This window comes from Astatotilapia calliptera, chromosome 7 (genome assembly GCF_964374335.1).
Source record: "Astatotilapia calliptera chromosome 7, fAstCal68.1, whole genome shotgun sequence".
Classification (NCBI taxonomy): domain Eukaryota; kingdom Metazoa; phylum Chordata; class Actinopteri; order Cichliformes; family Cichlidae; genus Astatotilapia; species Astatotilapia calliptera.
Genome location: NC_137428.1, coordinates 48,647,672 through 48,662,520, shown reverse-complemented (window position 1 = coordinate 48,662,520; position 14,849 = coordinate 48,647,672). Strand labels below are relative to the sequence as shown.

The 14,849-nt window shown below is 41.5% G+C and overlaps 1 protein-coding gene across 13 annotated transcripts in view; it reads right to left on the bottom strand.

Moving 5' to 3' along the window:
* Nucleotides 1–14,849, bottom strand: part of ap3b2 (adaptor related protein complex 3 subunit beta 2) — a 55,301-nt gene that overhangs the window by 3,831 nt on the left and 36,621 nt on the right. For 4 of the 13 annotated variants that reach the window (XM_026175205.2, XM_026175197.2, XM_026175198.2 and 1 more), the window contains exons 18-27: nt 12,789–12,827; nt 11,943–12,057; nt 9,325–9,502; nt 9,018–9,183; nt 8,509–8,596; nt 7,861–7,970; nt 7,509–7,737; nt 6,468–6,552; nt 2,506–2,603; nt 1,544–1,564 (exon numbers count right to left, since the gene is read on the bottom strand). In XM_026175205.2, the coding sequence (XP_026030990.2) occupies nt 1,544–1,564; nt 2,506–2,603; nt 6,468–6,552; nt 7,509–7,737; nt 7,861–7,970; nt 8,509–8,596; nt 9,018–9,183; nt 9,325–9,502; nt 11,943–12,057; nt 12,789–12,827 (1,129 nt within the window). The remainder of the gene's footprint in view (nt 1–1,543; nt 1,565–2,505; nt 2,604–6,467; nt 6,553–7,508; nt 7,738–7,860; nt 7,971–8,508; nt 8,597–9,017; nt 9,184–9,324; nt 9,503–11,942; nt 12,058–12,788; nt 12,828–14,849) is intronic. The other 9 variants (XM_026175206.2, XM_026175207.2, XM_026175202.2 and 6 more) reach the window with 3 other exon arrangements.

The following is a 14,849-nucleotide window of genomic DNA, read 5'->3' as shown; positions in this document are numbered from 1 at the left end:
AAAATCGCTGCAATAATAAGTCAAGTGACAGAAAACTTAAATTCAGAAAATTTAGCTAAAACAGACTGCAGTCCGTTCGTAGTGTTAGTGTCTATGCATGCTTCATTTGAACTTTTTTATAACACCAACCCAAATTTAATAAAATCGTAGCTCCTTGCCAAGAGGTTGTGCAGTAAGTTGTGTGAGGGAGCACAAAAAAACAAAATAGGGGAAAAAAATTTAAATTGCACAAAATGTTGTGGGTCCCACAGAAAACCAGTCAAACGTTTACTTTAACTGCTCCCCACAAACAGAAATTTATGTTTTCTCTATTACACTTACAGGTAGATATAAAGTGTTTCCACAGCAGGAACTTTTTGTAGTATTTAAGAACTAAACCTGCATAAGGATTGTTTCAAGTCACAGCACAGGCATTATAAAACAGATATTTAAGGAACAACCACAAAGTCCCTCCCCCTAACTGAGAATGGTTCCCATTTTTATTACAACTGTCACCACCAGGGGCAGTGTTATACCAGTGAGTGTGGTGAAATGTTTTTGGATGTGTGCTGCTCTCTCAGACTTTAGCTACTTTTGGCCTTTTTCTCAAGGGGTCACACAGATGGATCCACATGCTTGATCTCTCATGTATACGAGTGAATATACTGAACAGTGTATAGAATCAGACTGCCAATGTAAATAAAAATGCAAGGAATGAAAGGTTACATGGACTTATTGCGCCATCTTGTGGTATGACCTGGTATTACAGGAGAGTAGGTCCCGCACTAGTTCAGCTTTGACTGATATCTCAACGCAACACTCAGATGTTTTGGACCTAAAGTCACAGCTAATCTGTTTCTTTAGATTAGGTCAATATCTTTGGCTCATTTTGAAAGGGTGTAAATCACTATTTAACAAACGTATTAACAATAGTTTGTTAAATAGGTTCCTTCAGTTCCCAGATCCTGATCTTAGTTCCTGGAACTGGTTAAAAAGGGGCTGAAGTTTTGTTTAAAAGTGACCAAAAGTCTGAACTAAATCAAATATTTGCTGATTTAAAAACTAGACCTCAATACGAATTAAAGACATTATCATTTCCTCTTGAATGACTATAACCTGGTTTTAACTGAGATGTCAAGACCTCTTTTGACCTGCAAAACAAAACCCAGTGCCAGTTAGACCGATGCACTACAAGATGACCAACAGTTCAAACTCCCAGCATGGTTGGTGGTTATCAGAAAGCACATGATCGAGTGCTGCTGTGAGCCAGATGTATATGTGAAAGACTGAATGAGGATCAGTGGATGAGCATTTCCAGCCATTCCTGGTGGAGCAGGAGAGTGTGAGCGGCAGGTTTGCAGGTGTCTGCAGCTACAGACCCGGAGATGCAGTTAAGTGTTGATTACCCAGGCAAGAAGGGAGGAGGGGGAGTCAGCACGAGGTGTTAAAGGAGGAGGGAGGAGGGGAATGGGAGGAGGGGGTGGTCTGTGTGAGGATGAGTTTGGCTATAGGAAAGGTGGCACACAGACAGCTGGGAACAACAAATCTATTAAAGCCAACTTACCTAGATTGTGTAATAGCTTCTCTATTGGGGAGAGTATGGAGAGGGAGGAACCGTGGATATGACACATGTTTAAAGAGTCATTGTGGGCTTGTTAGAGCTCAAAACTCGATCACTGTTAGGATGGAAAACGAACACCAGAAACCAGAAACATGCTGGGAACTGCTGTCTGCAGCTGCTCTACCATACACCGTCTAATGCAAACCTTTGGTTTGTATTGGTGGATTGAATGTAGCTGATGGACAAAAAACTGTTTCCTGCTCTGGAGGAAGGATGATGTGGAGACTCAGAAACATCAGGCAGTTACTTTGATGTTTACTGCATGTGGCAAATGACTTGCTCGCAATGTTATAAAAGAAAAACAAAACCAAACACACATTTGGAAAAGTGAAATATACTTTCTAATTAAAAGGTCCTCATTTCATCGTGTCACACTATATGATGCACATTATCAACGGGTGACTGAGCATCACTGCATGCTTTCCTCTCTGCGTAACTGTTAAAGATCAAAGTGCAGATCTCAATGTCTTTGATCAGCAGCAATTTTTTCATTTGTATTTTCATTGATTGACTGTTCAAAAGTTGCAGCTATCAAATCAAGTCAAACCTGAAGTTTCATGTATGTGCTAACTTTTTAACTTTAGATATTCAGCATGTGGTTCCCACACGACTTCAAACATTTAACCCCATCACAACCCCATTTCATTCACAGTCTAATGAAATGAGCGCTATATTTGAACAGAATATATGAAGTGTATATTCAGAGTAGACTACTAACACTCAGGGACAAAACTTATGAGTTGCAGTGCTGCAGCATTAGCTCACTGGTTAACATGTTAACAAGCTCCCTGTTTGGACTATGCAACATTTAAAGATGTGTTGGTGTCAAAGCAGCAACTGAGACAGTGGTTTAGGGTCGCAACATTCAGGACATCAGAAATATTTTGTGGCCTATTTTCACTCACCTTGTTCCTTTTTAAACTCGTTCTCTGTCAGGAAGACGGGCCTCATCAGCTCCCCGACAGGTGGCTGGATCGACACGAAGAATTTCCTGGTGTGAGTGCTGAAAAAGGAGGAACGGTAGTGTCAGGGATTTGTATTTCGTCTTTTGTTCTTAAACTTCAAAGTTTCCCAAACAGCCCTTACCCTGGTGGGATGACAGAAGTGGAATAAGATTTTTTTAATTATACAAGTAAAATATCTGGTCTGACAGTCTGGTGGTAATTTTATGACTGTTTTCAAAACAACAGGAAACTGAAAATGTCCATCAGTATTTCTCAAAGCTTCAGTAGGTGTCATCAATATGTTATGCAAAACCCCCAAAGATTCAAATCAGTAAAGATTAGTAAAGAGTCAATGCAAACTTTCAAAAGCTGCAACTATTAAAGCTTGTGTCCGATAACAGCAATACTTTGGCGAGTTGTTGAGCTTTTTAGTCAGTTAAGCTAGGGTGACCATATTTTGATGTCCAAAAAAGAGGACACTTGGCTCAGTCATGAAGAACTTGCTTAAAGAAACATATTTAAACGATGCCTTCTCTGTGCGTAGAGCTGGGCGATAGAACGATAACGATATGTATCGCGATATAACTTTTACTCGATAGAGAAATTAAGCTATCGCGATAGACCTCGCAGCTCTTGTCCTCAAAGAAAGAAAAAAAAAAAGGTCAGCCAATCCAAATTAAGTAGCGCAGAGCCGAACCAATCACAGCCGCAGCGTCACGTCGCATGACTTGTTACGTACAGCACAAGTGCCAAGCAGCACGTGTGTTTGTTTGGGAAGCAGCCAGCGGGTAATGGAGCCAGCGCGTAATGGAGGAAATGAGTGTGCCGACTAGAAAAATCAACCGAGCGTGACCGGAGAGAAAACAGATGATGGTTCCAATGCCAGAGAGATTGTCGAACGGAAGAGCCATAGAAGTTCTGTAGTGTGAAGGTATTTCGGCTATTTCAAGTCTGACAAAAAACAGAGTAGCGTGCACTGTAAATTGTGCCGAAAACAAGTCTGGAAATACAATAAACTGGTGCATGCGTCACACTGCGCCACGTTATTGTTTCGGTGAAATGAATTTCTACAATACTGTTAATTCTACTCTCTGCAGTGTTTAAATGCTTACATATACACACAGTTACTGTCCCTCCACACATACGACTCGGTTCTGCTTCTATGCCCCAGCTTTGTTTACTTTTTCCCACCGAGGCTTCTAGACTTCTGATTGGCCAACATTTCTGCACGGTTAGGAATTTAGCGCCACCTGCTGCTTTGGCATGTTCATAGCAGCGTTTTCCTTCATTTCTGCCTTTATGTGTGGACGGGATTATTTTTTAAAACGAAAACGGAAAATCTCAGTTTTCAAAAATACCCGTGTACGTGTGGACGAATTAGCGCTTCCAGTCAGAGACTGAGGCTACCTCAGTCTCTGACTGGAAGCGCTAATTCGTCATTCGGCTTTTGTCAGACTAAAGTAACTGTTAAAACTGTTTGAAAAGCTAAGCTATACAACAAGGAGAGATTGAGAATTTCCTTTTAGTTCTCAGTTTATTTGATATTGACAAAAGTTAGTCAGTTTTGTCTGTTCTTCTGTAAAACAAACTAAGATTTGTTTTTAGAATTAATATTTTGTTTCTAAGTGGAATTGACAATTTAGTCTGTTTTGTTTGTTCTATTTTGAAACTTAAACGCTTTAGCGGCTGCCTTTTGTGTAGTTTGCAATATTTGCCTTTATTTATCTGAAAAAGTCTCATGTTCCTTAAGTACATCTACCCTGTTGAACTTATTATGGGAAATAAATATTTAAATAAAAACAAGCTGCTGATTATTTCACATTTTACTTGTGAGCAACAGCACATTTAAATCTTACAAATATAGTTATTTGGCTTATATCGTGATAGATATCGTTATCGCCTGAAATGAAAAAAACATATCGTGATATGAAAAAATCTCATATCGCCCAGCTCTATCTGTGCGGTTAATGAATTGTGAAATAAAATCTGTCATATAGGACCTTACAAGTCAACAAGTGCAAAGAAAATAACTTAAAAACCTCTGGAATTAAATAATGGTACAGAAATAATGCCTCATGTGCATAAGAAAAATTACCAGTACTGGGTCGGTACGAGGGAAATTTCTTTTGCAGTTCGTCTGAAAAGATTCACTTGCGTTTTGGGATCTTTTAAACATCATTAGGCGCGTTCCTGCGCGCTGTCTGTCCCTTCTGTGAGCGCAGAAAAACTTACAAGTGCTCACAAAGCAGCAGTTCGGGGATGACTTCAAACACATGGGTCCTCTGTCGGAATGTAGGAAAAACCCGGACATTTTTATCAATCTCGAAAATCCCCCCGGACGCCCTGGACGTCCGGGGAGATTGTGTCAAGCCAGCCTCCAATTCGAGACTTGCAGTCAAGCCAGCCTCGAGTTTGTTTTCTGCTCCCTGTGTATTCAAAGTATTACGGGAAGGGAAACCGGATTTCAAAATAAAAGCCAACTTCGAGTGAATTAACAGATATGTTAAGAACATACACTCAACAAAAATATAAACGCAACACCTTTGTTACTGCTCCCATTCCCCATGGGATGGACGTAGAGACCTAAAATTCATTCCAGATACACAATATAACCATCCCTCCCAAACAGTGGTCACAAATCAGTCCAAATGTGTGGTAGTGGGCACATCTGCCATATTGAGATAATCCATCCCACCTCACAGGTATGCCACATCAGGATGCTGATCTGACATCATGAGTAGTGCACAGGTGTACCTCAGACTGCCCACAACAAAAGGCCACCCTGGAATGTGCAGTTTTTTGCACTATTGGGGGTCTGGGGACCCAGAACCGGTCAGTATCTGGCGTGACCACCATTTTCCTCATGCAGTGCAACACATCGTCGCATGGAGTCTATCAGATTGTCAATTGTGGCCTGTGGAATGTTGGTCCACTCCACTTCAATGGCTGTGCGAGGTTGTTGGATATTCGTGGGAACTGGTACACGCTGTCGTATACGCCGGTCAAGCACATCCCGAACATGCTCAATGGGTGACATGTCCGGTGAGTATGCTGGCCATGCAAGAACTGGGACATTCTCAGCTGCCATCTGCCCTGAACAATGTGAACCATGATTCATCCGTGAAGCGCACACCTCTCCAACGTGCCAGACGCCATCGAATGTGAGCATTTGCCCACACAAGTCTGTTACGGCGACGAGCTGGAGTCAGGTCAAGACCCCGATGAGGACGACGGGCATGCAGTTGAGCGTCCCTGAGACGGTTTCTGACAGTTTGTGCAGAAATTGTTTGGTTGTGCAAACCAATTGTTCCAGCAGCTGTCTGGGTGGCTGGTCTCAGACGATCTTGGAGGTGAACCTGCTGGATGTGGAGGTCCTGGGCTGGTGTGGTTACACGAGGTCTGTGGTTGTGAGGCCGGTTGGATGTGCTGCCATATTCTCTGAAACGCCTGTGGAGACGGCTTATGGTTGAGAAATGAACATTCAATGCACGGGCGACAGATCTGGTTGAGATTCCTGCTGTCAGCATGCCAATTGCACGCTCCCTCATTGCTTGTGGCATCTGTGGCATTTTGCTGTGAGACAAAACTGCACATTCCAGGGTGGCCTTTTGTTGTGGGCAGTCTGAGGTACACCTGTGCACTACTCATGTCGTCAGATCAAAATGACTGCCTGTAGCTTTATAGAAATTCAGAAACCACTGGAGTGTTTTCTCTGATATTATTAAACGTGAACTGAATCGAATCAAGAGTTTTTCCAAATAATTAACTAACTTCCTGTCTGTATATCAACGTATCAGTGGCTTAGCAGACTAACTGCTGCAGAGCAAATGCAAATCTAGCAAATCCCAAAAATGAAGCAGACCGGCAACCAGAAGCAGGACTGCACAGGAGGTCTACCCTCTGTAATCAAGAGTCCGTCTCACCACAGCTGGAAGTTTGCTGCTTGCGTTGAATCACAGAAATCGATGCCCATCACAGCTGTGGCCGTCTCACCTGCCGGAAGTAGCTCTGTGGACATGGAGGAAAGAAAAAGCCTTTAGTGTTTCCACACAAAAAACAGGCACAACTCTTAAAAGTCACATGAAAAACCGAGACAAAGATTAGGATGTGAATGTTCATACTGAAACATCTGAGACGTCCTTGTACAAAAAGTGTCCTCTAAGAAGAAAACTGAGATGGAGGCGCTGCTGACAACTTCAAAACTGCCACACTTTGTTTTTCTCTAAGTCAAGTCAACCCTGATGGACATGTTAAAATGCCCAACTCGAGTGATGAAGGCAACATTATTTACAGACTGGGTTTTATTAAGGTTTAAATTTAAGGGCACATAACTCGTGGCATGTGTGCCGGCTGTAGCTGATGTCAGGCCTCAGGTAGGGACATTCAAGTCACTGAACTGTAACTACTGCGCCCATATTTATGGTGTTTTGCAGCTTTTTGATAGAATTACATGAGTAATATTATTGGTTACTGAGTGGCAGAGCTAGTTCAAGACATTTTGGTGAACAAAGTTACAGTGTTTTATCAGTTTGTGGCTTAACACTAATTATCAGGATACTGGTGTCTATGTGGTTGCCCGTGTACAGGTCATAGAGGCAGCTTGCAACCTGTTGCCGTTAGGTGAAAGGACAGAAATCCATCAAACTTGTATTTCATGTTGATAATAAGTTTAATGGAGGAATTTAAATGTGCTGATATGTATATTTTAATATGTAGCAGGCTGATGGTCCCCTTCTTGTCTATGAACAAACTTAAATTAGAATTTTCAACTTCATAGTCACAAAAATTCAGCATCTTATTGACAGCTTTCCCTGAAGCAAAATTATTGTAATAGAAAAAACACCGACATCTGCAACAAGTACGTCTGTTTTATCTGGTGTAATGAACAGTGCAGTTTCCAAGCACTGCCAGCAGGGTTGTATTTCATATGTCCGTGCATGTACACAGTGGACAATCTCACACACCGATCTCTGGGAACTCCTTGACCCTCATCCCAGACTGGAGCTTCACATCCTCTATGTGCAGGTTCTTGGTGTCGGAAGAGGCGCTGTTGGTGAACTGCATCTGCACCGCCACCATGTTGGCGTCAGGGCTGAAAGGCTGCCGGCTGAAACAGTACTCCACCGACAGACCCTCACCCGTGATCCGGTGAAGCAGCTCGTAGCTCTTCAGCGCGCTGGAGGGAGCAATGGTCTGTAAAAAGACCCCTCTGGTTTGTCATCTGCTTTAGTTCCCCCCCCCCCTCTTCATTTTCATTTCATCGCTTCACTAACAGAGAATAAAGATGTCAACAAGCAAATAATATGAAACACTTACTGCTGGGGAGAGGACAGAGTCAGACAAAGACAGCCCCTCCAGGTCGGTCACGAGGCTGTTGGATAGGAAGGTGTTGACCGGTGTGACTTGTGGTGAGGGAGCAGGTTCAACTAAGAAAGAAAGAAACAAGACACGGATGATGTTCCCAAATTCAGACCAGTGTGCAGTCATCTAATGGATTTTTTTCCTTTGGCATCTTTGTAGAATGTGAAGGGGTTTAGGTGTGAATTAGCATCTCCAAGTCTGGTTGAGAGATTAAGTATCTTGGACGGTTTGTTTATGAATGAGGGGAGAGCATCGGTTTAATGGAAGCTCTACTTTCCTAACTATTCTGTGGACACATCTGTGGGTGGTGACCAAACCCTTGAGCTCAGTCATCTAAAAGGGGCTCAGATTATAGCTGCTGCTCCTCAAAAAGAGCTAATGAGATGGTTCAGGCATCTGAACTGCATCTAATTCAGAAGTGGTTTGTGCATTTTGAAATGGGATGAGATTCTCAGATGAAAGAGATGAAGACGGTTCTGGGAAGAGGTAGATGTGGACACCTCTGCTTAGACTGCTTTCCGTTCTAAAGAGAGTGCCATACATTTTCTACTGTCTGAGAAGAAAAGCTGGAAAGATCAAGAAAAAGAAACAAAAACAACTTACAATCATCAAGGTCGAGCAGAGACATTTCTTTCTTTTCTTTCTTGCTCTCTTTCTTGAGAGGCTTGGGAGGAGGTTTAGATTCAGCCGTCTGGAGAACAAAGAAAAACTGTCACGAATAGACGCTGTTCATGCTGCTGTATAGGAAAAGGGGCACAACTGCGCTCTCTTGTATTTTGAAATGCTAAGGTTATGAGAATTTTAGTGGCTTCTTAGATACAGGCTGTATCAAAAAGAATAATCTGGTTTAAAAGTGCTTTTATTCACCGCTAACGATAGAAACACGCACCGATGGAAAGAGCGGATTCCTTAGCTTCACATGGTTGGTGGTAGGTAGCATAACAACAGCAGGGGCTGTGTGAAACCTTATATTCAGTCATGTACTTCTATATTTATTGCAAGCTTCTATGTGCATTACTTAAAAAAGAAAACCCAGCCTTTTTAAATCTGATGATTGTTTTTGATGCACCCTGCTGCTGTGCACTTTCTCTGTAGTTAACCCTGGTTTGCACCTTTTTTTTCTTCTTGACCTCAGCCTCTGACTCCGAGTCTTCAGACTCTGACTGGCTGCTTTCAGACTCGCTTTCCTCATCTTCGTCAGATTCAGACTCTGACTCGCTCTTGCGCGGTTTACTCTTCCTCTGGTGCTTCCTCTCTTCTTCTTCGCTGCTCTGCTCACTGTCAAAGGAAACCAGAGGTCAAACTTCCCCCAAGGAGTCAAACTTTATTTTCTACAAACAAAGCGACCACCAATTCTAATAATAACATCCATAGTCCAGCAAATATGCCTGACATGGCATGCAGTGTAAAGCAGTCTACCTTTCGCTTTCTTGCACTGGCTTCTTTAGATCTTTCTTTTTTTTCTTCTTCTGTTCCTCTTCCTCCTCCTCTTCTTCTTCCTCAGACTCGGAGGCTTCCTTACTCTCTTCGCTCTCTGATCCCGACCCGCTCTCCTCGCTGCCACTGCTGCTTTCCGAGCCACTGGCAGAGTCTGACTCTGTGGAGGGAGAGGTCAGAGGTTAGAAAGGCTACACAGAGTAAGTGTGATCTGAAGGCTGTTGGTATTCACATCTTACACGGCGTCCTCTGACAAACAAAGCAGCTGGGACTGAGTGAGTCTGCGTGTTAAACTGTTTTATCATCAAAAAGAGTCGAGCTCATCAAAACCAGAGAGGAGATCAAACTTTTATTATCCTTTGTATTATTGATGCCTCAGACACTTTTTTCCTCCAGAGGCGAGGAAAAAGAAAAAAAGATAAAGCAGAACTTTTAACTGACATTCTCAGATTTTCTTTCAGCGTGAAGCTGAGGCAGACACATCAGAAACAACTAAAGACAGAGGTGTTTTATGCTACACCCGCACTCACAAAACTGCATATTGTCTATAATATTATTGTAGCCGATGATAGTTTCTGCAGCAGTAATAGTGAGGAATATTGATAATCTTCTTAAAAGAAGATTATCAATTAAAGATAACTGATCAGATGGAATCAGACATTTAGGGGTTTACTTTCTGTTTAATGTGAAATACTGTTGAGGTCAACAGATATTCAAAAGCTAGTAACAGTACCGATGTTTCAGTCAGTACTGCTAAAAGTAAGAATAATATGAAGCTCTTAAAAGAACATAAAACTATATTCAGAGTACAGGGATAATATCCAAATTAGCACTTCATACAGCAAAGGCCACAACGTATTTTGCAATTTCCCAAAAGTAATAGGATGTAATTTTCAGTGCCTAAACTTGAGGCTTAATAACTCTTGAAGCAAATTTGTAATATGTTTATTTGGGCTTTTTAGCCTTTATTTAAACAGGACGGGGGAGAAAAGATGGGAAGGCTGGGAGGAAGAGCAGGAGGACGACATGCAGCAACTGGTGATATACCTCACCCTATTTGTATTTTTAAGTGATTTTGGTGTATTTTAGACAATAAGAGACAAAATTATACTGGAAGTAATGAGGCTTTTCTATATTTCCCCATCTTAAGGTGTTATTAGAGTTATTTTAAGGTTGAGGGATGTATTCCTTAGTAGCTCTACTTCCGCATCTCACGCTGTAATTAATGGGGAATATTTCTATGTACTGAAAATTCCACACTAAACTCAGAAAACATTTTGGAAAATTACACAGGCAGCATTATAAACTGCTACCTAGTGTCTTATTTTACTTATATGATTCAAATCTATTTTTTAAAAATAACATCGTGGCTTTACTAATGTTCACAGAACTGCTTTTAAATGTTAAAATAAGATAATAATGCACTACATTAGGAAATCAGGATCAGCATAATTATACAGGCGTGCTTGTTGCTGTTAATGCACTTGCAGAATAAAGCAGGTGAAAACATTTGGATGAACAGATTTGTGCACTGGGAGTGAATGAGGTCCATGTATGAACAAGACAAGTTTTGTTTCTCTTCAGTTCTGCCTTGAGTCACCTCCAAATGTGGTCCTCAGATAATGATCCTCAATAAAAGCAGAATTGATTTGACTTTTGCTGCCTCACGATACATCATGAGGTCCTGAAACCTCACGAGAAGTCATGAGACAGCACCATATATACGCAGGTTAAAAGCAGCCGTTGACATTCTGAAATTCTTCATTACGTCTTTTCCATTTATGTCACGATGTCACCACCCCTGGCATTGACCAGCTCTCCACACACACTCCTATATAAAAATCAGCAGCCGCTCCCTCACAAATTTTGCTGTCTGTCTCCACATCCTCATCATCACACACTCATTTGAATTTGCTGGAAAATCGCTGCACATCGACTTGTAACCATCAACCCTTGATTGGTCTCTGTGTTTAGTTTTATGCAACATATTTAAACAATAAATTCAAACTCAGTACTGATACTTTCATCTGGTAACATTCTATATTTTTTTCCATTGCCAATAAATCAAAGTACAATACATTTCTTCCGTTCTTCTGTTAATACATTAAATGTGCATTAACCCCCCCGAGAAATAGTCTGCAGCCAATATTGTTATTGCTGTTGAAGTCTCTAGTTGTCTTAGGGCATTATGACCAATTTTAAAGATTTATACAGCTGGACTTGGACCTGAGTGCCACAAACAGGGTATGAAAGTTAGAAAGGATTGAGAGATGGACCTTATTTCTTTAGATTTTTATAGAATTGGTCAACAACACAAATCTCAAGGGCTTGCTCAAAGGGGGTGATATGATTATTAGGACTTATTCTGTGGGTCTTTACAATATAAAGCACATTGAGGTAACAGTTGTTGTGATTTGTAATAAAATTCAATTGATAATGAGCTTATTTTTTGAGACTGTCTCGTTTTACCAGCCCCTACCAAGATCATTCACACTGACTCAAAAGTCTCTCACACAAACACACACCCCTGTTGTGAGCACTACTTATTGAATCAAAAAAAAAAAATGACCATGCTATCAGTGCCAGCAGCCTAAAGTTACCACTGTCAGCAGACTCCGTAGGACCAGACTCTCCCTCTGAGTCGGTGTAGAACGGCTTTTCTACTTTCTTCTCCTTCCTCTTCTCACGGCTACTGCATTTGGTCCACTCAGGCACCTGGCATAAAACAAAACGGAAAAAGCGAGAGTACAAACAGTAAGCCTCCAGCCCCGCCTCAGAGAGAAAACCCTCAGACAGAAGCAGAAACGTGGGCAGATAGCATGGCCATGAGTGCCTCTGCCTGGGCGTGATGCAGCCAAAAGAAGCCAGCCATCGCTGCTGCAGATCTGCTCTCAGATCCCACAGCCAGGGAGCAAATTTACACCAATGCTTCAATGGAGCGAGTCGTTTACTTGTTTGCATTAGAGTTTTCTGTTTTTGCACACAAAGACATTAGCACCAGGTGTTGCCTTCATGACCAGTTGCAGAAATGCTTTTCTTGTAATGATATAGGAGCAGTTCCATTAAGAGAAGTGATATCTTTGAGGAGCAGTAACTATCCTCCTACACTTAAAAAGAAAAGGCCATCTGCTTTTTCTGTGACCAAACTCATTAACCAGAGCCATCTGCTAATGAGCACGGACATCTCAGCCCCACTTAATACCCACAAGGAGCCTAATGCTGCGTGACGTGCCTGAGCACCGATCTGCCTGCTGAAAGAATCACTTCTTTAATGGTAGAGACTGAGGAACAGGGTGCTGTGTTTCAGGTAGCTTTGGCTGAGCTAAGCACAGAACAGCGACTACTATATGCGGGAGGGAGGCGTTCAGTTTAAAAGCACTTGGGTTTTTGCGGCTATATGGGTTGAGGCTCAAGAACGTGTGGCTGTTTGCCGCTAACTGACTCACACTTGTTAATGTTGTGACTCTTTCAAGCAGCGTAAAAACCTGGCAGACGTAGGGGAAAAAAAAGATTGGGATGGAGATGAGGAAAAAAGAAGGAAGTGGTTTCTTTCAGAATAAAAGTCAGGAGAGCAAGAGAAACAGGCACAGGAAGGTTTCAGGGGCTAAAAAATAAGAATGTGTGAGAACAGTTTTGGATATCACAGAGACAAAATAATAAGAATAATCCTAAATTTAATTACATGATAACTTTTAAACACAGTATTTGATAAAAGTAATCAAAAGGACAACTTCTGTTGGTAAAAAAATCAACATACTCCAATATAACTACTGGATATACCTTAATACGTACTCATACTGTCAAATTAAAAGTCAACATTAGCATTCACTACTTCACCAATACATCAAAAAAAATACATGAAATGCACTTAGTCTTCACCAGCAACAAAGTATGATATGCTAGCATGGGTTAGATGGGCAGAATGAAGAGCAGCACAGGTGGAGCAGCAGAGGGGTAGAGGAAGAAATCTGAGAACAAATCACATCAATCAAAAATAAAAAAAAATATCACGTGACAACATTTGTGACGTGATCAGCAAGCGAGTCACAAACTTCATGAAGAAAACCAAGCAGATGGACGGGAGGAGACCTGGAGGAGTCCCCGTCAGCAGGTCAAAATCTTTTGTTTTGCTTTAAGCTCTCACAAGGCTTCTGTTCTATGTTGGCGTCACTAAAAAGTGCACCTGAGTGAAAGAGAAACAATAAAATAAACAGATCTGTTCCTTAGTAGTGTAGATGTTTTTAACATTTAGAAACGTAAAAAAGGTTTTAGCTAACCCCAAAGCAAAACACCCTTCATCCTTCCACTACTGTACTATCTTCACGTGTCACATGACCACTCCTACGATGTCTATTTTCTATAGACCATGGAAGCTCCCCGAGCTTCTACAATGTAGCATAATGTTCATTTCAGTAATCTACCCTGTCTAAATGTTGGCTGCTTATCAAAAGGCACTGAGGCAGAACTAGCCTGGCATTGAGCATCAGCACTTCTGCTTTCTAAAGCAAAGCCTGGAAAAAGTCTTTAAGAATGAATAACTTTCTGTCAGAGGATTAACGTCTACAGCTCTGCTCTCACAATATACCTTCCTGCCAAATATTAATCTTTTCCAGTTCTTGTAGATCCTTTAATTTCACTCCTGCCACTAAATTACTGCTTCAAACTCGTTTTAGGGCAGTGTTTGGACAAACGAACAAAAATCTCATGTGCAGGAGGCACTCATCAGGTGGGTTTGGACAGCATGCACCTGTAAGCTTCACAGGTACATGTTTTCCAAGCTGGCAGGTGGAGAGGTTTAAGATAAGAACATGAAGATTTTTTCTCATGAAACTCGCTATATATTTAAAATTTTCAGCCAATATGAAAGAGAAGTCCCAAAACTGCTGATAAAGACAGTGTGATATGTTTGGAAGCCCCTGTTGGAGCTTAATGATTAAGTAAATCTTGAGACTAGAAGATTTTTTCCTGAGATTAAGAATTGATTTTGACTGGTCTCATTTACAAATTAGAATCAGCTTTGTTTATAAAATTAAAGAAACTTATATCCCACTGCTTATTACTAAACAATTTATTGGACCCCTTAAAGCTGAACTCTGTCTGCTTGAAACAAACACAGTGGTCAGTCTTACTTCGTGTGAACTGACAGAGGATTTATCAGAATCAGAATCAGAATACTTTATTCATCCCGAGGGAAATTTGATGTCACCTAAATGGTAAATGGCCTGTATTTGTATAGCGCTTTACTAGTCCCTAAGGACCCCAAAGCGCTTTACACATCCAGTCATCCACCCATTCACACACTGTGATCATTGTGTGATATGAAATGTGTAAATCATTTTGTATAAATGCCAACATCAGCAGTTTAGACGTTAACTGACAGGCAGGGAAGAAACAGAGAGAGCAGTCATCAACGCAAACACCACTGCATTTCCAAACTCAAAGGGAGGGGCACCTCTCGCCAGTCTCCTAGTAAGCCGATCCGCCCCTCTCCGGTGGTTATGACCTCC